The following is a 23,342-nucleotide window of genomic DNA, read 5'->3' as shown; positions in this document are numbered from 1 at the left end:
TGATTGATTAATTAGATACATTTTCTGTGCTCAGTCAGCTGTTGAAATACTGACAACATCGGCTGAGGTTGTTTAACTAACATCTCAGTGCATACTCTTGAAACTAAAATTCTTTATCTGGTTTAACATGCAGATTAAGACAGACGGACCATTTTCACACTCTATATCAACCAAAATGTCAAATTAAATCATTGCTTAAATATTCAGAGGTTCCATTTCAACAAAATATTTAGTGTTTGTTTTTGTGAAGATCATTTTGGGGTGTTTTGCCTTTATTTTGGTAGGATAGCTTTATAGAGACAAGAAATGTGGGGAGAGAGGGTGAGGGATGACCTGCACCGAATCATGCTAGGACCAGGTATCTAACCGATGACCAGTGTGAAGACGACTAGCTCCTTTAAATGGGGCGCCTGCTCTACTTACTGAGCTAAACTTGCTTCATTTTGGCTCTAGTCATGTTCCAAAGCTTATTTATTGAAACCAAACCTCTCAATTTAAATACATACGCCTGAGGAGAATTGTGCCCAAACAGGTTACATCGCAATTATAATTGTTTCCATGTCACACGTAGAATAAGGGTCAGAGGGCTAACAGGCTCTTTATTTGGGCAACTGTTTGATGTACATCCACAGGTTTACATCATTTGAAACAGCACTTGAATTTGTTTACCTACTCTGTGTCCACTTTACATACTTTGACCTCCCCACAGATTGCCCACTGCCCTCACCCCCCTAAACCCCTTACCTCTGCGGCTTCATCCGTACACCTGTCTGACTCTGTTCCTGCATCCATTCCTCATACACCACATCCTCCTGAATCTCCTCCTCAGCCCTCCTGTTCTACTCCGCCTCAATTTACATCAACTGCAGTCTAATTATCTCCTTGTCCTGACCACCTGTGTCATCGAGCACTGTGCTCACTGCTCAAGGGACCACAGGATGGACAGATGGATTGATATTGGGATTGATGAATAACCAACTGGAGAAAAGACAGGAAAGTTTCTTGCAGGCACAGAGTGGACTTCTGGAAAGTTTCTAAACCTCTGCACAAAAGTTTGTGTCCACACAGGGATGTCTCTAGTGACTGATTTCACAATAAATGCAACAGAAAGTTAAATTCAGACGAGTCAAAAATCAAAAATGAGCACGTATTTAAGATGGCTGAAACACTGTCCTTAATCATATCATATGGAGCCTGTGTGACTGGGATTTTAAACAATCGCTTTCTCTAATGATGACACTAATAGCTGTTTTGAGTGCCCCTGAAATGTTGGCACTTTGCGATGTGCATTATGAACATTGTAAAAATAGAGAAACCATCAGTAAAAGACCTACAATCATGACAGTTTAGCTCACATGAATATTTTGAGGCTGTAATTGTTGGTGCGGTTGTCAATCAACTATAACAGCCAGCACACATCAATCACTCAAATATTATGTGTTACTTACTCCACTGATAAAATATTTGAGTCCAAAGAAATCATCATGTCCACATTCTCAAGTCGAGACCTCAGTGTAATCACTGCAGATCCAGGAGCTTAAAAACCCCTCTCAGCTCCCATGCGTGCTGAACACAGACATAAAAACTTGCAAGCTGGCATAGTCTTGGAAAACATTGCGTCTTCCCGCTCCACCACTTGAGTGGATCTTAAGTGGGATACAGGTTGGCAGGTGATTCCTGTTACCTCTCTCAGCTCTGTGGTCCAATACTGTGGAGCTGCCTGGCACATTTGATTCAGGTAACGAACACTCTGGGTTAATTCGGCACCAACAGAGGAGGCAGAGTATATTTGCCAAACTGGATCTCATCATTCACACACATACACACACTTTTCACTTTAAGCACCTCCTCAAAAACATTAACAATCACACCACATCTGTAAATCTGTAGTCAACTTGTGAGGGTGACAGTCACGACTCACTCCGTACATGTAAGTTTGTCGACAGCAGTCCGCACTATAAATGGGAATCTTCAGTCAGTGATGAAGCCGATCAGCAGCGTTTACAGAAACAACAGAGACAAGATTCTGCAACACTGACATCAATGGAGAGAACCATCTTCCCATGTAAGGCATGCTGCACTGCTTTGTTGCATGAACACAGAGTCTATAACGAGGTTTTGTGTGGAACAATCTGTCTCCATTCGTTGTGTGGTTCATTCCTCATGGCTGAGAACATTGTATGACCTTAAGTATCTCAGTGGACTCACAACCCATTCCCCACCATTACTGTGGAGATAAGTAGGCAGCTGATCGCAAATTAAATCTCGTACAGGCTTTGAGAGGGGGATCACACTTAGTATGAGAGACTTAAAGAGTCTCCAGAGGGGGGTTAGGCAGTCCTTGTAAATGCTTGATAATACTAATACACAACTCTGGGAAAAAGACACACTGGAGCAGCAGGGTTCATGTTTAAAGCTTCAAAGAACTTCAATCACCTCTACCCTCTCTTTTTTAGTGCCGCCATGCATGCATGTGTGCATTGACATGATGTGTGTGTCCACACTTTTTGTATCTTTGCATACACACACGTGCGCCCACACATGATGGTGTGTGTGAGGTGATTTAGCAGCAAGGGCTGCAGCTCTCCCAGAGGGGGGGCCGGCAGAGAGTCGAAAATCAAAGGGCCCAGCAGAGAGAGAAGCCGAGCTGCTCTTAACCCACTAACTATGAATTATGCATGTTGATCGATTGCACACAGGCAAACAACGAAAAGTTCCCAACCTGCCAAGAAAAGATGGATTCTACTTCGCCAAATGAGGCAGAGGGGAGGGGAGGGGGAGGAGGAGAATCACACAGAGCTTGCCTGAGGATATTTTGGACATTTTTTCGGAGAATGTAAACAAGTCAAAGTAGACGAGTTGGCCTGTTCAGCTTTTTCTGATGATTTATTACATCTTTAATCTCGTGTTTTCTAAAACAACACTCATTTTGTCATAGCTTTGCTCCTCGCATAGAAAGTCAGTTTAGGAAGCTTATAAAACAGAAAAAGCCTGTTCCACAAAGCTTCACGTCGTGCTCTCAGGTGTTTCATTCAGCTGATAGGAAATCAAACTTGCTGAGTTATGACACACTTTGGATTCCTGTCAGGAGCATTTCAAACAGAGTGCAAAGTCAGACAAATACTGTAGTACAGACAATGAACAGGAGCTTCTGCATCTGTTTACACGTGTTTAGAGTCAGTGACTGTTCAGGTCACGATGTAAGAAGACAGCAGATCAAGGCTGGACGATGACAAATAGCTCACTTGTCTCTACACAGTCAGCTCCTTGATTAAGTCTGAATTTAAATACACACAGCAGGAGCGTCTGGGACTCAGGTTCAAAATTCATTAAAGTAAGTGCAGCAACTAAAAGATAATGATGCAATGTTAGGAAATACATCTACTTTCTAAGTCTAGGCTTGCAAGATAAGCTGCACACATGAGATCCACTCCTAACAGCAAACTAATCAGCTCTTTCTATGAAAATACATGGAAACTAAAGTTTGTTCTCTATGAATGGTATTGTTCTTTGTCTTGTTGCTCCGCTGCTGTTAGTTGCAGACTGCTGGAGTCCATAACTAACCTTGCCATGACACAAACATATAAAGCATGTAGACTCTGCAGAGCTGCCTCACCCCTTCAGGCTGTTTAATATATTATTCCTCTTTAATTCTCCTGGGGACACAGCCTGTTCAGCCACCGTGTGGTTATGTGATTTTATCTTCAAATACCTGGACTGTGGGTTGCAGGGGTCAGGATGTTTTCCTTACCACAACAATAAGTTACTCATGCACCAATAAGAGGAGAAACTCAGCTTGTTATTTCCACAGTGTGCTGAGTGGAAAATACACTGCTTTAGTTCACACTAACAGTAAGAATTTGCATGATATATTTCTTTAATTTTACTTGTTACTGTAACAAGCAACAAAAATAAATTGTGTTATGTTTTCCCACAAAACACTTCACAGAAAAAAACAACCAGATTATGCTCCCTCCAAATCCCTCACATGTAGAAGTTAAAGGCAGCCTGGAGCCTCTGCACACAGTCTCCTGTCTCGTCTCGCCTGGGGCAGACAGACCCTCTGCACTAACTGATATAATGGTTTTGATTGTGTTAACTACGCTGGTTAACACCGCTGTGTGCTCCTCACGCACAAAACTATGTGAGCACAAAATTCATGCACACACTGATGGCGAGGAAACACTCTCATCTCAGACACACAAATAGAATTGGAGAGCTGATCCCGGAGCGTCCACTGCGACTTCACGTTGTGAGAAGAGAAGAAGTACAAACGTCAGTGTTGGAAGAGGACAGGTTCATGGTGAATATGTGTGATTGTATCTTGCTCTGTGTAGAGGTTTGTAAGATCTTGAGAACACTTATAAGTTCATGTGCGATGTAACATGTCACATTCCTCGATCATTCGATGCCACTTGCAGATACTAACTTTTGCAATTCTAAGTTAAGGCCGACACAAATGATCAGAAAGTGAAAACACTGTAAAGTCACAGCTCCTAACAGCCAAAGTTGCATCATCAGATTGTTTTTTTAAGGTTTAAGTTTTGCCTTTATTTGATAGGAAATCTGTTGACAGACAGGAAATAGGAAAAGAGCAAGTGCACCAAAAGGTCAGAGTTGTGAAGTGAGTAGGGATGTGCCGAAGCGACTAATTTCATACTAGGGTGACCATATTTCCAAACCTCCAAATAGTGACAGTAGCACAAAGTACCTCAACAGACAGTGATAGTAGCAACAGCGCTACTTCCAGCCTGTACCCACCGATCTCTGCTTGTTTTAATATGGCTTTGTATATCGACACTCACTGTGGGGAACTGAAAATGGCCACTTGCGATGTGTGCAGAATGCAGCATGTTTGTTGAATAGTCCTTCAAAGGAAGCTCTAACTCTACTGAAGCTCTCTGGAAAACGCTGACTTCGCTAGACTGCCTGATGTCATGCAGCGGTGTCAGTACGGTAAGCTACGCCACCATTGATTGACACATGTACAGACAAATAGGTATTGAACTTTGACTCTCATTTCATCAGTGATGTTTTTCTGTGGGAGGAAACAGCAGCAGCCTCGGTGACAGCATTGATTGACTTACAAACAAGTCAGTGTAGAAAGCCTGGTGCATTATTTTGGTAATTTGATTGGTTAAAACCGGGACAGGGATTGTTCAAACCAGGACATTAGTATTTCAAAGCTCTTTTTAGTGTTGGGACACAGAACACAGAACTTAAAAAAGGGATGGTCTTGCGGTCATCTTTAGCTATCCGGACTAAAGCCTCTGTATACGGGGTGCTTATTCTACCAAATAACCCTACCAACTGAGCTGAACAGCCAACCTCAGATTGCTTTCATCCTCCAAACAGTTCAGAGCCTGAATACAAGACACAGAAAAGTTACTGATTCACACATTAATGGAATTTAATAGAGCTGGATGTTTTTACTTGAAAAGAATCTAAATGTTTGGATCAACACCTAGACAAACTCAAGTTTCTAATATCTTCATCTTTTTAATGTACAGATACTTTCTTGTTTACCCAAAAGATGCCACTTCATGTTTCAAGTTGTGCATTAAAACTCTGATTTCTCAACAAACACCTTGAAAACTGTCAGCTTTCATCCCTTGCTGTTCTTTGAGTTTGGTGCTGTGGGAAATATGCAGTGATTTCCTCCTCTTACCAGTTGTCTGTGTTTTTATGTCTCCTGAGTCCTGGCCCTTCCCCAATGATACCATCTACTTAATTGAGGTTTCCCAAGATAACTTCTAACACTTTCATGTCCTGCAGCGTTTTGGACAAGGTTGTGGCAACGCCGTCATCCACAGAAACAGATTTAAGTGCTGCAGTTTGTCTTTCGGCTCTATTCACTTCTTTGAAGTTGAAGGTTTTTAATTTCAGATCCATTTTCTACGCTCTGAATACTGCACAGACCGACCTCCTCAGCTTCACATGGTTTTATTCATGAATTTACTGAGACTCTCTCTCCTGTGACAGTCAAATATGATAAAGAGTACTTATTTTTGGCAACTTCAAAACAGATATATGTATATACTTAAATGTAGGTATCGAAACTAGAAAGCCAAAAAATGGTAGGGACGGACAAAACCAGCGCTATCTGCCCTTCCTTACACTTGTTAGATGTAATTTTGTCTCTTATGTTTGGAGCTGAATGGAGGCGTATACACATGGCAACAACAGGTGAAGATTTCTCACAAACAGACCATACCTACAGTATGCGCCCCGTACAAGAATGATGCTGACCATAAAGCATTTTTCTTTTTATCCTTATATAATAGCCATAATACCAGCTAGCAATCTCTCTACCCTTATGTAGAAGTCACAAGTAGTGTCTCTACTGCTTCTCTATAGGTGCCTGAGGGAGAGAGACATCATGTTTCCAAAGCATACAAGCTCATGCCTCTCTGGGGGTTTTAATAAATCTAACATTTTCAACTGTTGATTATTCTTATAGCTGTTTTCATTTGCTCCTGTAAATTTACGATCTAGCAGATGTATGTTTACTGTCCTTCCAAAATAAAAGCACATTTGTATCAAAACAGGAAATAAAGTTACCAGGGCAGTAAAAAGGAAAAATAAAAGTACTACAAACAAGTTTTATGAAGCAATCTCTTCTTCAAAGCTTGTACATAAACTTGGTCCCCTACACCCTTAAAAAATGTAAATCAAAAGATTCATAGACTCAGTATTATGGATAAAATTACATTGTGACTTTGAGTAAAGTGTTGGATCTCCAGTAAAGGAACATCTCTGGAGTTAGGTTGTTATATGTTGATGAAAACAGGCTTAAAATCCAAATAAAATGTGCTTTAAATGTGGGTACACCCAAGAGGTTTTGCTGCTAACACAATCTGAATTTGCTGTTCAGTGAGATCACCTGTGGAGGGGGTGACTGCACAAACACAGAAATGTATTTTCATGTCTAATCCACAGTTCTCACACTCACCTCCCATCTGCACTCTCTTTACAGACACACAACTCTGGTTCAAAGATCACAAAGAGCTGAGAGGTCATCTCAGTGTCTGCATGACATCCTGCAGAGCCAGACTGAGAAGGTGCTGTCGCTCTGTCTGAAATGGACTCGAGGTAATGGGCGCCTCAAGAGAGAAGTGAAACACCCATTAGGCTTCCACTGAAGGGTCGGGATGATAGGAACACCATTAACGCTTGAAGGGTGTTACCCAGAGCTGAGAGCAAGAAACAAGCTGGGAGCTGCGAGGGGTGAGTGAGATAGAGAGACAAACAGAGACAAACAGAGGGGAGCTAGAAACCTGAACATGCAGCAAACCCGCACAGATAGCAAATCTGTCTATTCATGTTTACAGTCCTTTTTTATCTTGGCTCCACTGAATAGGCGCTTTGAATTTCATTGGCACACGCATGACAATGTGGAGCAGGAAACATGACTGAGTCAGACGCTGAAGAGAAGCTGTCAGAGAAAAGACTCTAACAGAGAAAAGTGTGTTTTGAAAAGAGAAGCAGAACTGTATTTGTCTGCATATTCTTCCCTCAGTGCGACAAACAGATCTCCAGCACTACAGTCCCCTCCACTCTGAGTGACATTGTGAAGGTCGGCTGCTTTTTCTGCAGAGCTGTGAGAGGAGAACTGGAGAGGAGGCAAAACAGATAAAGTTTAATGAGAGGGAGGAGAAAAACAGGCGGGCTCCCCGGGCTGCTGCACAAAGAGCGCTGAGAAATCACTCAGACAAAAACACACCAGTATTTATTTGATATTTAACTTTCAATTGTTGCTTCCACCAGGGGAATAAGTGCTTTCTGTGCCTGGTAGGGTGGCAAAACACTGAATAACCAAATGCTGGTATCTCTAAATTCTCAATTTTCACTGAACAGCTAGAAAAGCCATTTTCTTTGACTTAATCTCCACTGATATTCCTCACAGTTTGTGGTTTTGAAGTAAGATAACATCACAGGAGTCGGTCAAGACGACTGTGAACTATGAAATCATTAATGCTGTTTTCACACCACAAAAGCTTTTGATGGTTTTTATGATGGTGACCGGAATCTTTAACTCTCAGTGCTACGTGAACCCTCCAGAGGAAATCAAAAGCAAGTTTACTTTGAAGAGTGATGCTTACAGATGCTACACTTTACTGCACCTGTGCTTTTATCTTCAGGTGCTCACAGAGTTCAAATAACAAGATCAATAATGAGTCTTACTATTTCTTCTTAGCCAATTCTGTCCAGTGAAGAGTAATAGACTTGTACTTACATAAATGATAAATAGATTTGTACTTATATATCTCTTTTCTAGTCTTCTGACCACTCAAAGCGCTTTTACACTACTCACCCATTCATACCACATTCACTCACTGATTTTAGAGGCTGCTATAGTAAGGGACCATCAGTACTAGCTAATCTCTTTGTTCACATTCACACACCTCTGAACAACAGTGAGAGCAATTTGGGGTTCAGTGTCTTGCCCAAGGACACTTCGGCATGTCACTGCAGGAGCTGGTACCGAACCACCAACCTCCCGATTGATAGACGACCGACTCTACCCACTGAGACACAGCCGCCCATAGTAATGAACACACACACACACACACCTTGAAAACGCCCAGTGGTCGTATCTTCATAAAGCTCAGTCGAACAAAGAATTTCTCCTGAAAGTGCAGACAACATCCTGGTAAAGACAAAAATTATTCAAAGAGCATCTTGACCCTGAAGAGAGCGCAGCGGTGGAAAAGCATCAGAAGTTGTGAGGCAGTCTTTAAGAGGCTGATGAGTTTCTGAAAAGGAGGAGTAAATAGTGGAAAGACATTAAGATAGAAGAAAATTTCTCCAAACACTGAATGAGTGTGAGTTAATGAAATATTACAGAATGGATCATGCAGCAATCATGTTTACATCGTAAAGCCAATGCAACAACACAACAAGGAAACTGACAACATTAAGATACTTGACAAGTTAAATTTTAACAGGTTCAACTTTGTTCTCACAACAGGTGGAAGTTTTTGTCTGAATGAAGCAGCATTGGTTTAAAATGCTCTCAGAGTTAATTTGCTGTGGTCTGAAGACAGTAGACTCTGGGAGCAGGATCAGGAGCTTCCAGTGCAGCTAGCCTTTAGTAGGAAGGATCTTCCAGGCTACACTCCCTTTTCCATGCTTTGTGTTGTTTTCAGTTGGATCGGCAACTTAAGAAGTGAGAATGGAGTTAGAGGTGAGATTGCAAAGAGCGGACTGAGCTGCACTTGCGTATGCTTGTTTATTAAGATGAATAAAGAAAGTATCCGATGACGATAGCTAATTGGTTCAAGGTTTGCAAATGCTCTCTGCCTCATTTTTTCCATACACTGACTGTTTACATGCATTAACCAATGCCTGATAATGATTCAAAATAAACCAGAAACAATCTACAGCAAACACTCACACTTTACAACAATATCTGCAATTATAAGCAGACTTTATAAAATAGATTAGTTTGAAAGTTATAGTAAAAAATATGAGGCAACAAATAAAGAAAGGTGACTAAGATGTCTCTATCGTCTTTCTCTGAAATCTATTACCTCATTATTTTCTTTTCTTTGACTTCTCCCTGTTTTTTCCATGACTAATCCAGTCCCCTGTGCTTCTCCCCCATTTCTTCCTCTCTTTTTTACAGTCTCTTGCCAAGCTGTAATAGTTTTGTATGTGTGCACACCACCTAATTGTCAATCGTGACCAAGAAGCATAATGGCACAGAGTGATGCTGGCTGTGTGTTCCCCTCGTTATAACTCACAGCTTTCCAACAGCATCAGTTCAAAGCTGAGGCCATTTGGGCGACCTGGGAGAGGTGAGCAGCCCTTGATAAAATGGATCCATACTCTCATCAGCACAGCTCAGTAATGAGCCTCACGGGGATCCGACATGACAACTCAGAGTAAGAGTTTCACCCTGGGAGGACATGTGAGGAAGGGCAGAGCATGTGCTGCATCATCATCATCATCATCATCATATCTGGAAACAGTTTACTCCAACAAATGAGAGAATCTTTAAGTACACGTAACGAGGGTCCCAAGATCTGAAACTTTAACACACGCAGGGACAGAGCTGCTGAATGTGCTGTTTCAACCAGCAGGATCAATTGAGCCATTCATCATTGAGAGATTAGTGTATAAAGAATCATGAAGCATTGTGAGGTATCTTGTTGAAAGTGTCTTTTGTGGTGGCTCATATCTAATTAACATTTTTGTGTATGCAGGATTTACATCTGAGTCCAGTGGCCTGATGTTCTTAACTTCATCAGTCCGCTCAGAGCGACGTGTTTTTGTTGCATCTTTAATCTTTGGCGTGATTTCAGCTCTGAGTTGAGAGAGTTCTCACAGGAAGTGCAGCCCAGATGTAAACCCTGAGGACGCTTTAAGGGAAATGGGGCATATTAACAGAAAAATTGCTGTGCCATTTAAACAGTAAATCAGCTGTAGTGCACAATCTTTAAGCACTCTACCACATTACTTCAGAATATACAACTTAAGTACTTTCAGATCTTATTTCTTATGTCTCTGGATACATGTGTGGCATGAGGCAAAATGTGTGCAGGCTTGACCGACTTTCTGTGCGTGTTTTCAGCATAAAAGCTACAGTGACAGTGCCGGCAGTTAACTCAGAGAGATCATGGAGGAGGAAGAGTGTGAAGTGTGTGCATTATACAGTTTGTGAGACTGCAGTCACTGTTCTGCAGTGAAAGGGACAAACATGCACACCACCTTCATGAAGCCGGGACCTTCTTGCCTCTTAGGTTATTCATTTAAAGTCTTATTCTGACGCTCCTGGGAATCAAAAATCAGAGAGCATGCATGTTGAGGGAATTCTGTAGGAGATGGAGAACACTTAATGAAGCTACTATAACATATATTCAGGAACAGGACCATCTCTCTGAAACCAACTCAGTCACCTGCATATAATCTTCTCACTCACCCATGTCATTATCTGTGTTTACTCATATATAAGTTTGGAGTTTGGTCTAGTTCATGTCTTTTGGTTTAATTTAAATCATCAATCATTAATAAGTTTATAAAGCAGCAGTTTGTTTGTCTACCCTGAGTCATTATTTGCTTCAGTTCCTGTTATGTTGCACTAAATTGAAATAAATTGTTCTCATTCACTTCATCTTGTGTCTGTGGTTTGGGGATTCAAAAGGAGAATTCCTTTTTTACTTTATGTTGCACACCTTCCCTCTAGACAGTTACATAACAGTTATTCAATTATAATGTGTGTTGGAAAATGGTACACAACATTTGGCAACAGATACTCTGATATATAATATTCCAGTGAGCTACACAGTACCCTTTCTGTGCTGTGTAAAACAAACAAACTCTGCCCGCGCTAGTGACCAACGACACTGCATATGGACATGGCCTGTAACACACTGAAACTCCACTCAAACAGTGCTAAACAAAGCTCCACCACCACCACAACTTTGTTCTTACATACCAACCGAAGCAACCGCAAAATACATGGGTCTCAATATGACTTCATATTAGATTACATCATTGCTGAAGTGTGAGATGCACATTTTAACACACAGGACATGCTCTACATACACAAAAACACACACAGTGCTGTCACGCCCTGCAGGATCTGACACTACATATTGACACCATCTTATGTGTTTGAAATATTTGATAATGATGTAGTCCACCAAATAATATAAAAGTAATATCAGTGTTATCAATACAGACTCTGTCTGTTAAGGACTGTCAGTATCAAAAAAAATGAATGATCTCCATCCCTGATCACTACAACAAGTGAAAGGGTGTTTCTCCAAAGAAACATATTAGTAGAAAAAATAAACAAAGAACTGAGGCAAGGAGAGTCTCAAGAGTAAAGAAATCAGCTGATCATGAACAACGTCATCGCTACGCCCACTTGGCAGCATGAATTCTCCAGAATATTCCCCTGCTGTGTTTACGCATCAGCTCATCCCGACTTCACACTGATATTTCAGAGGAAGGCTGGCAGGACAAAGTGTCTATCAGGGTTAACAGATTAATTTGTGTTTCCACATGCATCCCACCAGGACAACATGGGGATATTTTCAGGAGAGCAGTGCAGGTGTGACAGCAGCTCTGTAAGCATCTGTCTGACTTCAACACTCTCTGACTATCTCCTGAAAACTAACATCTGTAGATGTGATGGAAGGAAGCGTCCAAATCTTCAGCTTTGTCTCTGGAGGCTTCTTTCAAAGCTGAGTGACCAGCACAGCATCTGACTTCACTGCACTCACACACACACACACACACACACACACACACACACACACACACAAACACACACACACACACACACACACACACACACACACACACACACATGCCCATGGTTTGTGCACTGATGATGGACAAGAAACATAATGAGGGAATAATGATGATAATGAGTATGAGGTTCTGTGCCATTAGAGGAGTAATTGATCTCACAGTCATTTACCTGAGAGGCTAATCAGTTTACACATTGACCCCTCTCACTCCAACATCAGCTCAAAGAAAATGATGTTTATATGCAAGCTCAGCCTTTTCTGTGCTCTCCACCTTCACCTCTCTCCATCTAAGGTGACCTTGAGTCAAAAATGGTGTAGTCTGACACGGGACTTCCACCAGATCCGTATCCGGTCAGTCTCCAATCCGCTGCAGTCCGGAGCGGGACCTCCGAACAACTGGAGTCATGTGACCGATGTTTCCCGTGGTAATTACTGCATCAATAAATATCCTCTTCCTCTCCTCATACATGTTGTCTTTCTGGTCCCTGAAAACCTCTGACCTGTTGACTCCAGGGCTGGCTCCGCTCATCATGACGGTTTGTTGTTGAAGTTCAGTGAGTGTTTTATTCTGAAAATGAACCGGATGTTTTCATTTTGTTTTGGTGCTTGACTTCCTGTCCCGCTCCATCTACTCTGTTGAGATTGATGCTTCGTGCTCCGGCATCCGGCAAAAATAGAAGTCTTCCGTATCTGATTTGTTGCGTTCCAACGTGCCGGATCAGAGATACAGCTGGAACGCAATGGAGCGGATCCAGTGGAAGTCAACACCTTGACTAGAATAGAAACTATCAGATCCGATGCCATGACGGACCAGAGACAGACCGCACATGAATTTTGGAGCATTTGGCCGTGAATCTTTAGGACTTTGCTTAACTGTTGCATTCAATGACACCACCATGAAGGTTTCCCTCAGCAGATATGATTTATTATTTCAGAATGCAGGAGGAAAGGTTGATTGCACCTTCATTTGTATTTATTAAACAGCTTTGCAGTAAGTCCACTACACGCCAGGTGTAAGAAGGGGCTGTACAAAAAATTAATCTTATTTAAGTGAAATCAATGTGTCCCAGTTCAGCATTTATCCTTGTCCATGAAACAGACAAACAATTCTTGGATAATCGTTTACCTTCAATCTCTGAGATATTCCAAAACCTTGACTCTTTTTTTCCCCATACAGCCTGTAATGATTATAAATGACCTTATTAGCATATTTTGTTCATGAGAATAACTTGCACCCCCCTCTCATTAAGGTTAATGAAAGTAGTGTGCACCAGGTCCTGTTGTGCTGCTGTATACCACTGTGTGTACAGTGACTGATGGGCTTCCTGCAGGGCTCAGTTTGACCTTTGAGTGTACTGTACCTCATGCCTTTGGTGGAGCGGTTCTCAAAGTTTTGCAGCAGCTGCGGGAGGCCCAGCATGGCCTCGAACATGACCGCCAGGGAGCCCAGCGTCTCCACAAACACAGCGGAGTCCAGCAGCAGCAGGGTGACGACCGCACACAGCACGGTGAAGCCGAAGCAGAACAGCAGGTAATCCTCGAACGCGCTCCACTTCCAGAAGTAGCGAATGTCCAAGTCTGGCAGAAAAAAGCAGATGCAGGTAAATAACTTTATAGCCAATGCTTTTTATCAACAGTAAACTAAATTGGACAGAGAGGTAGAGAACAGAGGAAACAGAGGGGAAGGTGAATGTGGTGAAAAAGTGTGGGAGGATTTAAAGGGAATAAAGCCTGAAGAGATAATCGAATAAAGAAGCAGAGTGAGAGTCTATGCATGTGTGTGTGTTCAGTGCTGAAGGGGAAGAAGGTGCTTACAGAACATGAAAATGGAAACAGTAGAGCAATAGTGACAGGCAAAGATTGAATGTAGTGAGGCCAATATAGCAGGAAAAAGACTGGAGGAGGAGAGAGCGGGAATGAGAGCGTTTCATTACAGGATGCATAGAAATTCTGCAAAGACAGCACTTCTAAATCAATACTGCACACATGCATAAGTGGATGGAACAAAGATAAATGAGATACTCCAAAGCTTTTACATTTCTATTACTCTGGAATAACCTGGCCTTTGGTGAGGCTAGGCTATACATTTAGGGGGTTTATTACCTTTGGTATAAAGCTATCTTTCCACTGACACAACTCGATTCATCATGTGAAGCTTTTACTTCTCAGGAGTAAATACCAAGACCACAGCTGCCTGAAGCTTCTGTCCTCTGAACAGTTACTGAACTGGAATGGAAGAAGTGGCCAGCGGGAGAGACTGAGTGTGAAAATGTGAGTGTTTTAGAGAAGAAACAATTAACTAAACCTAACCCAGCGGTGTTCAGTACTTGAATGTGATTGATCAAAATCCTGTAAAAACAGTAAATATTTCTGAACAGCACAATGGATACTAGGGCGACCTGATAACAAACTTCATATCAAATCAAACGAGGTAAAACAGTTGGGTAGATTCCCCCTCTGCCTGTTGACACTGTGGTGAAAACATTAGTGTGGTCTCAGGCTGGTCTTGAGAGTGGGGACATAATGACAGTTAGTGTGTACAGATGTGAGAGCAGCCTGAGGAGCTACTGGACCCAGACCATCTCTGCACTGTAAAAATGAAAACTTAAAATTGTTGGCCTGAAAATAATTTTCGGTTTAGTAAGCAAAAAATGTTCCATTTTGTTGCAAACTACATCGAAGTAGTTATCTCGACTACCTGTATTAATTTTGTTGTGTAAAGTTGGCCTCATTTCGTAAGTTAGGTTGGCAAAACTTGAATGAATTATGGGTTTGAGGCTCGGCTAAATTATTTTAGTATGCTTCAGGCAAAGAACGGGGTCTCCCACTCAAATCTACAGGGGTCCTCCACACTTTCAATTCCCCACATGTGGCGCCATCTCTCCTGTCCTGTGTGGATTTTATCACACTAAAGGTGAGTATCTTGTTTGAGTATTGCATTGAAACTCTAGCTTTACAGTTGGTCAATTGATGGTAAGTTGATTACCGGTTAATGTAACTTTAATTTGTTTAGTTAGTTTAATAATGCATTGTCATTATCAAAAGTTAGCCGCCTTGAACATTAGCTAGCTACCTTGCAAGTGTGAAAATGGTGCAGTAACATGCAGTAACAAAGAAACATTTTCTGAATAAACAATAAGTTGGCACAACTTTCACTTCTTAGTGTGTGGAACTCAAAACTTTAAGTAACACAACATATCATTGATAAATTATCTCAACAAAAAGTAATCAGTTGGTTCAAATGTAAGATTTCTAGTTAGCCTCAAAACTCAAAAACCTAGTGCAGACAGCTGCCTTGAAATTTTGAGTTTTCACAGCTTTTATCATTTTAACAGTGTGATAGGGAAAAGTGGATCAACATCCTGTCCTGTAATCCAGGCAACAGCAGCAGAGCTCGAGAAAGCATCTCTGAACTGCTGATCTCTACAAAGTCACTGAAAGCAGAAGAGGTAGAGATAACATCAACCATGTTCAAAGCTGAGACCTTTTGCTAATTTATGTTAAAAGATGTCAACATCAAAGAGGAGAGCTGAATGAGGACAGAGATGTCAACATAAGTATTCCTGCAGAAGTCCAGTTCACCTCGTCCAAAGTTATCTTTAGTTCAATGTAACTTATTCACATTTCACATTTATTTAAGAAAACTGGTAAGAATTGCCATGAACACATTGCTGAACATGAAATCAGAGGGACTACTTTCTTAGTTGTATAAAAAAAATCATCATAAATAAAATAAGCTTTAATTTGTACTATATGTTAACCTGTTTATCTTTATGTCTTTAGTTGGTCATCAGGTAAGAAACAGGATAATGTATGAACCTGGATATATGAAATTGAGAATCCCTACAGGGTGAGACAAAAAAACAAAGCCCCATTTGTCCCAATTGCAATTATCACTCCCATATGTTTTAGATTTCTTTTGTTTTACTGATTTGTGCAATTATTTTTCTGGTAAAGAAAAGTATTCATGTTTAGAAAAATGTTTTTTTGTTGAGTTATGCAATTACTGAAAATTGCTTCTTACTTAGTTTGGGATTATAAAGTTGTTTCTTAATTTTGGAGGACGGTCTGAACGTCAACACTCTTCTCTAATGTTTTCATAATGAAGATAGGGGAATCAATAAAAATAAAAAACAAACAAAAGCAACTTTGGTATCAGAATGGGCTAAATAGTTATTTTCAACATCAGTATCAGACCCAGATTCTCTAACTTGGTGCATCCCTTCTTCTTAGAGTTTATAAGAGGAAACATTTCTACATTTGCATTCTGGTCACCAGCAGCCACCTCCTCAAAGGACCATAATGTGAGATGATTGACGATCTCTCATTGCTTATGTATGACCGCAGAGCAGTGAGAAACCAGCTGACATAAGCTAAAGGGGATTGATGGTTAAATAACAGCACATTAGCTAGCGTGGGGACTGGAGTGTGACGATGCGTGCTGTTAAGCTTCTGACTTCAGAACATATTGCTGTTGCCTTTAACACCACCTGAATAGTGTGTGTTCATCTGCATGTAAGTGTGTAACTGAATGTCTATACAGACATAGTAATGTGACATTTTTTTTAGCCTTTTTGGTGTATGAAATGTTATAAAACGTTGTCAGGGTCACAGTCATACAATTTAACAGGAATATCCAGCGCTCTTTCTGACTCCTGTTGATGACCTTATTTCCAACATGCTTTTTCTCCCCATCCCTGTGTGTTGGTGTTTAATGAAAGCATGCACAAAAACAAACAGAAAATGTGGCAAAAAGTGAGAAATGCAATTTTCAACAGGCCAAGGCAACTCTGCATATAACCATGTAGTATTCAACCAACCATCTCAAACTATTACAAGTATTTAAAGTAATTTCAAATGAAAAGCAGGACACCCTTGAAAATCTGAAACCAGAGTATGTTTGGTATTTTTAAAGAAAAAATTATAAAGTCACCGCCAAAAAATTTAATTAAATTAGTTAATATTTCAGCATGTTGATCTGGACTTAGAATTTAAAATAATTTTCTGACCTACAAAGCTCTTAAAAAGAACCCTGGCTACCAAATGTTTTTTTTTTATATGATCAATGTTTGTACCAGCTATATAAAAACGAAAAATATCTTAGTGATAGGGATACTTGAAACCTCACATGTTGTCCTGAGTGTAGTCCCAACACCTTTCTTTCTGTTTAACCATAGACTGTATAAATAATGGACATAGTCTGTGACGTCACCCATCTGTTTCTGAAGTGCTGTTCTGAGGCCAATCAGTGGCGGCAGCCATATTGGAAGTGTTGAACTCAACATAACTGCTGTTGAGCGGGTGTGACATCAAGAGGTGGATTTTGAGCCTCCTAGCCAACAGCTACATTGTTCCCGCCTGTCAGTCAAGTCAGCTGTGCCTCTCGTGATGAAAACTCGTAATCTTATTATCTTCAAAATTGCTGCATTAGAAAAAAATTCACCCCCCCTACAGTGTGTGCCGATCGAGAAATGGGCTATCCAGACTTCACTCGTTTTTGGACCAGTCTGTAAACATGTTTATTTCTGCTGTTAAGATCGTCTTTTTTTTTATTTGTGTGTATGTGGTTTCAGGTAGTTCCAGAGCCAGCCTCAAGCGGATCCTCGATGAACTGCAGTTTTGAACACTTCCACATTGGCTGCAATTCTTGCGGCCCGAGGTTGCCGCTTGTGTTTAACGGAGAACCAACAATTGGCTGCCTTTAGTTTCAAATGCTCTGCTCCTCTGTCTGTACACTGATATGATCCCAGAAACTGTGCGTGTATTGGGACACAAGTATTTAGAAAGTACATACACACACACACACACACACACACACACACACACACACACACACACACACACACACACACACACACACACACACACACAGAGCAAAGAACTGGGACCTGTCCCATTCCGCTCCGGTGAGCTACGTCTGCTGTTGCATCCTGGGACAGTCAGGGTGAGACATCGTGCTGCGTGTGCAGGATGGCATATTTGTGGCGAACAGTGAACGTGATTAATGACTTTATTATTGAGAGCCAGAAAAGAGCTTGTCTCCCGGTGCTAACAACAGAGAGGTGGGAGAGGGGAGAGATGCAACACCACAAGAACACACGTGTACACCTGCTCCTCCGCTCTCTCTCACACATCACTTGTGAAGTACTGACACAAAAGGCATGACTTATGTCTGCTCTCACTGACTGAAGACAAAGGGCCCGGCTCATGTCAGCGCCCTTCCACAGTTTCCTCCCACTCCAAATGCCCCTTTACTTCCACACAACACAGATCACATCAGAGTCACAGCAACCACTGGCAGCTAGCAGAGGGAGACTAGCATCACTGGAGAGACTTGGAGTCGGCCCTTTATCAGCAGAATAAAAGCCTTTTATCCATTTGAATGAGGCCTCAGCTGTAAAGTATAAACATGCTGATGACAGCAACACAGAATCAAAACTACTGTCAACTCCTCAGCAAAGCCTCCTGCTGAGTATCTCACATTTTCATCTCTTCTTTTTAGCTTCCCTCGCTCTCCCTCAACTTTATCAGCACACACACACACTTATACAACAAAACTTTGAGCTCTTAGCAAGCAGTCCAATCCATTTTTCATGCCTAAAGCACCACACCCGCTTCCTCTCCTCTCCTCATCGCTCCCTCTCTGTCTCCCTATTCCATTTCATCTCTCACTTATACAGCCTTGTATGTTTACCTGCGTAATCAAATGGCCCAGAAGGGTATAATGAAGAGTGGAAGCTATGCATCATTCATGGAGTCATCCCTTTTATTTGTCTTCCTCTCTCATCATGCATCATCCCAGACTTCCTGTCCATGGAAAGCTCTCCTCTTTTCTCTCCCCTGCTTCAACCCTCTTCTCACCCATCCCGCAGACTAAAAAGTTGTTGCTGTCTTCACACACACCTCCTCTGTGGCTGCTCTCCTGTCACCCAGGAGCAGACAGGTGGCCTGGCCTTTTCCTAACAGCATCCTCCTGTCTGGTAAGTTTCGGGTCCAGGGCCGCACATCAAAGACCCCTGAGACTCCAGAGTGCCAGAAAGAGGAAGACGCTCTTTCTTCCCTCAGACCCTTTGTTTACACAAAAGCCATTCAAGATCAAACAATTCAATTACTAAGATGAGCGAAGATGCAGCCCGAGGATGTCAGTGTTTGGCTATGAAGTCACTGTGGGAAGATGTGAAGCTGCTCGGGCAGGATAAGTCAATCAATTTGTGTAAATGTGTCCGTTCAGGTGTTAGTTCAGACTTCCGACAGCCTTAGCAGGTTTATCTGGAGGATAGGAGCAGCATAGCCGAGGGAGAGAGAGATTAGAGATCCAAGGACAATGGAGGATGAAGTCCAAAACACAGCAAGAGTAGCCTTGAGTCAGTCAGACGATTTATGGAGGCTAAACTCAAGGTATCTCCCATCAGGTTTAGCAGAGAAATGACATTATGGAGCAGAGAGAGGAAGAGAGTCTGAGACAGAGACGAGGATAGACAGTGACAGCTAGAGAGCATGGTGGTGTGCTGACTCAGCGCTGTGACAGTCTGCAGGCTCAACGACTCAGAGCTGAGGAGTCGCTCTGTGCTTTTTAAGATGTGTGAAAGTTGCTTGTGTGACATTGTAGACTTTCAGTATCGAACTGAGCTACTTTGTGCAATCTGTACAAGTAGAGCTTCATGAAGGACACACAGGAGCTGACTGACTTTCAGGTTACCATTAAAGCTTTCAGTGATGGACACTAACAGCACTACACATAGTGGAAACTACATTTCTCAGTAGCTTTGAACCAATTCGCTTTTTAATAGCTTAGCAGCTTTATTGATCATAGAGCAGCCATACTTTTCCCACAAAAGAGCTAAAGCACAGTATGCACAATATATGGATGTGCATTTTTAGCCTACTATCTTCATCTTTGTGATTACGTCATCACAGTTTAACACTTGAGATGATGCTCACTACGTCCCTGCTGCTGATAATGTTCAAACATGTGAACATGAGTTCACCTAATCAGGAGAACAGAGAGAAGTTCATGACTAAAGGACTCAACTGTGAGCCCAACATACCCCTGGTAGTTATTGGTTAAGAGCTTTGCTAACTCTGCCAGAGGGGATCATGCTGAACAGCCTCATGAAGCCGGTTATCAACATGTGAAGTTAACTATGAGTTAATGTGAGCATGTTCACAATAAAGGGGCGGAGTTAGCAACATATGACCGATCACAACCATGAACATGTCTGCTATCTGTGGGTCGTTGTACTTCCCAAAGTTAGAGCAAACTGATGTTAGGAACAAGCGGCAACCTCCAGTCACAAAATATGAAGCCTATGCGGAAGTGTTATAAACTGCAGTTCATTGAGCGTCCACTTGAGGCTGGCTGACTGCAGAAACACTGGAAACCACATACACACCAATTCAAAGAAAGACAATCTTTACAGCAGAAATAAACATATTTACAGCCTGGTTCAAAAAATGGTTTGGGTCTACGTAGCTAATTTCTCTATCAGCACACACTGTATGGGGAGTTTTTTTTTTCTAACGCAACGGTTCAGAAGATTTTAAGATTACGAGTTTTTGCCCAAATAAGGACATGACTGACTTGACTGACAGGCGGGAACACATAGCTGTTGGCTGAGATGCTCAAAGCGTGCATCTTTACCTCACACTAAACTTGGTTGAGTTCAGCATTACCAATATGGTTCCCGCCAATGATTGGCTTCAAAACAGTGCTCAGGAACAGATGGGGGACGTCATAGATATTATGTCCATTATTTATACAGTCTATGATTAGGAAAGATAACAAGGTTAAAGATGATTTTAGACAAAAAACAGCTGTTTGCTAAATGAAAAAATGGGCAGTGAAAGAAAGTTTCTCTGTCAGCTCTCTGAATAATAAAAACCTTCATAATAAATGTCCACTCATTAACATACTGCAGGAAAATATAACACAAATGCACACAAATTGTCCTCCAAGTGGATTTACTCTGATAAGCTAGTTAACTTTACAGAGGAAGAAACTCATTACAGAACTGTCTTCTCTGGTAAAACATCCCAGTTATTAATTAAAGCACGTACATGTAACGCTGGCTGAGTACTTCTAACACCTCTTCCTGTAGCCCTCACTACTGATCACAAAGCCATTAGTATGCTTTAGTAATCATTTGAGATTCAGTGAGCACCTGACAGAAGCCTTATTAAATGGACCAATAAAAGGAAGTGATGCACAGAACCATCTCATTTAAATCCCAAACACAGATTTCCCTGCATCTATCGCTGCTCCACATGATCTATTCTGTTAATTCTTCCTCTCTCCTCCTGAGCTGGAGAGATGCCTCTCAGGGCGGAGGGATTTGGGGATGTTGCCCAGTGACAGACTGAACCAACATGGCCTCTGTGTGCAGAGCGAACAGCTCAGGTCTAGCAATGCGTTGCGGGGCTATTTGTGGTAACAAGGTCGACTATTCCTGTCCAAACACACACCTGCCTGGCTGCAAACTATCCAGTCACGTTCCTGACAGCATCAGGCTCATTCAGCAGTTACTGTAATCACGACTCTGAGAACACAGAGAGGGAAAATCTAACCTGAAGAACGGCCGATTAATTGACCTCTTCAGCTACAGAAATAAACCGCTCTGAGTGAAAGTGTTCTCGTTTACACGACGCACTGAGGAAATCTATAAACAGAGTCATTATTGGCTCACATTTAAAAACAAGAAGAAAGTGACAGCAATGTGCAAGACAGTGATAAGTAAGAAAGGAGTGACGAAAAAGTGAAAGGACAATAGAGTTATTATTTTCACCAGGGAGCAGGATTAAGATCATAATTTGTGTGGCTGTTTTCTTCCAACTAATCCTTTTTCTGCTTTTTGCTGAGAGAGGAACATTTTAGATTGCTTCTTGACAATGAACACACATAATGGTACAGAATTGCCTACACACACACACACACACACACACACACACACACACACAGATAAAGAGAGAGCAATCACTCTAACTCTTTTATATTCACAAGCTTGTAAATATGTGTGTGAGTGAGTGTGTGTGCATGCATTAGTGCAGGCAAGCGTGAGTGTATGTGCATGTGTGTGTGCCTGTATGCATTGTGTGTGTGTGTATGTGTGTGTGTGTGTGTGTGTGTGTGTGTGTGTGTGTGTGTGTGTGTGTGTGTGTGTGTGTGTGTTTGTAGCAGGAGGCTGAAGCATTCTGGGAGATACGGTACATCACATTATGGATATGAGTTTTGATTTGTTTCCATCCCATTATTTTTCAGCTTACATGTTTAATCCAGTTTTGGATTTGTTGCTTCATTGCCCAGTTTGTGCAAAGTACATCCTCTTTTTAATCTTTTATTTGCAGTAAATTAACAAAACAAATTAAGTCCCAACAGTGAGCCACATTGTTTCCTCTGTCCCAGACAGCAGTGCAGCAGTCTCTCTGAGCTCTGCGCGGTCACATCTGCCAAACAAGAAAAACCTCTGTGCATCTTCTGATGAATAGCCATTCAACTGGCAAGTTCATTTGCATAATAATTTCTGCGCAACAAAATGTACTGATGCAGAAACACCCAAGTCATAAATTCATCATCATCATTATCATCATCATAAGTCTGTGTTTTCAGTTGTTTTTTTAATATGAGGCACTGCATGTCTTTAAGCACAGGTTTCTAGTGATACAACTGATCACAGTATCACCACCCACAGCTCAGAACCATAGACTGTATAAATACTGGACGTAGTATCAGTGATGTAACCCCTTTTTTTTACCTGAGAGCTGTTTTGAAGCCAATCGTCGGCAGGAGCCATATTGGTAATGCTGAACTCAACCAAGCTTAGTGTAAGGTAAAGAGGCGGGCTTTGAGCATCTCAGCCAACAGCTACAGTGTTCCAACCTGTCAGTCAAGTCAGTCATGTCCTTATTTGGGCAAAAACTCTGAATCTTAATATCTTCTGTCACATTAGAAAAAAATTCAGCCCCCGTACAGTGTGTGCCAATAGAGAAATTAGCTGCGTAGACCCAAGCCTTTTTTTGAACCAGGCAGTAAACATGTTTATTAATGCTGCAAAGATAGTATTTTTTTTAATTGGTGTGTATGTG

At 41.6% G+C, this 23,342-nt stretch overlaps 1 protein-coding gene across 5 annotated transcripts in view; it reads right to left on the bottom strand.

Annotated features, from left to right (window-relative positions):
* The window catches only part of si:dkey-246g23.2 (solute carrier family 66 member 2), a 77,316-nt gene that overhangs the window by 17,487 nt on the left and 36,487 nt on the right, over nt 1–23,342 (bottom strand). For 4 of the 5 annotated variants that reach the window (XM_034684674.1, XM_034684673.1, XM_034684672.1 and 1 more), the window contains exon 4: nt 13,625–13,841. In XM_034684674.1, the coding sequence (XP_034540565.1) occupies nt 13,625–13,841 (217 nt within the window). Of the gene's footprint in view, nt 1–13,232; nt 13,442–13,624; nt 13,842–23,342 lie in introns of those variants that run through there. The other variant, XM_034684676.1, reaches the window with a different exon arrangement.

The sequence above is a fragment of the Notolabrus celidotus genome, chromosome 6, assembly GCF_009762535.1.
Source record: "Notolabrus celidotus isolate fNotCel1 chromosome 6, fNotCel1.pri, whole genome shotgun sequence".
In the NCBI taxonomy this organism is placed as follows: domain Eukaryota; kingdom Metazoa; phylum Chordata; class Actinopteri; order Labriformes; family Labridae; genus Notolabrus; species Notolabrus celidotus.
This window is presented reverse-complemented; position numbering and strand designations above follow the sequence as displayed.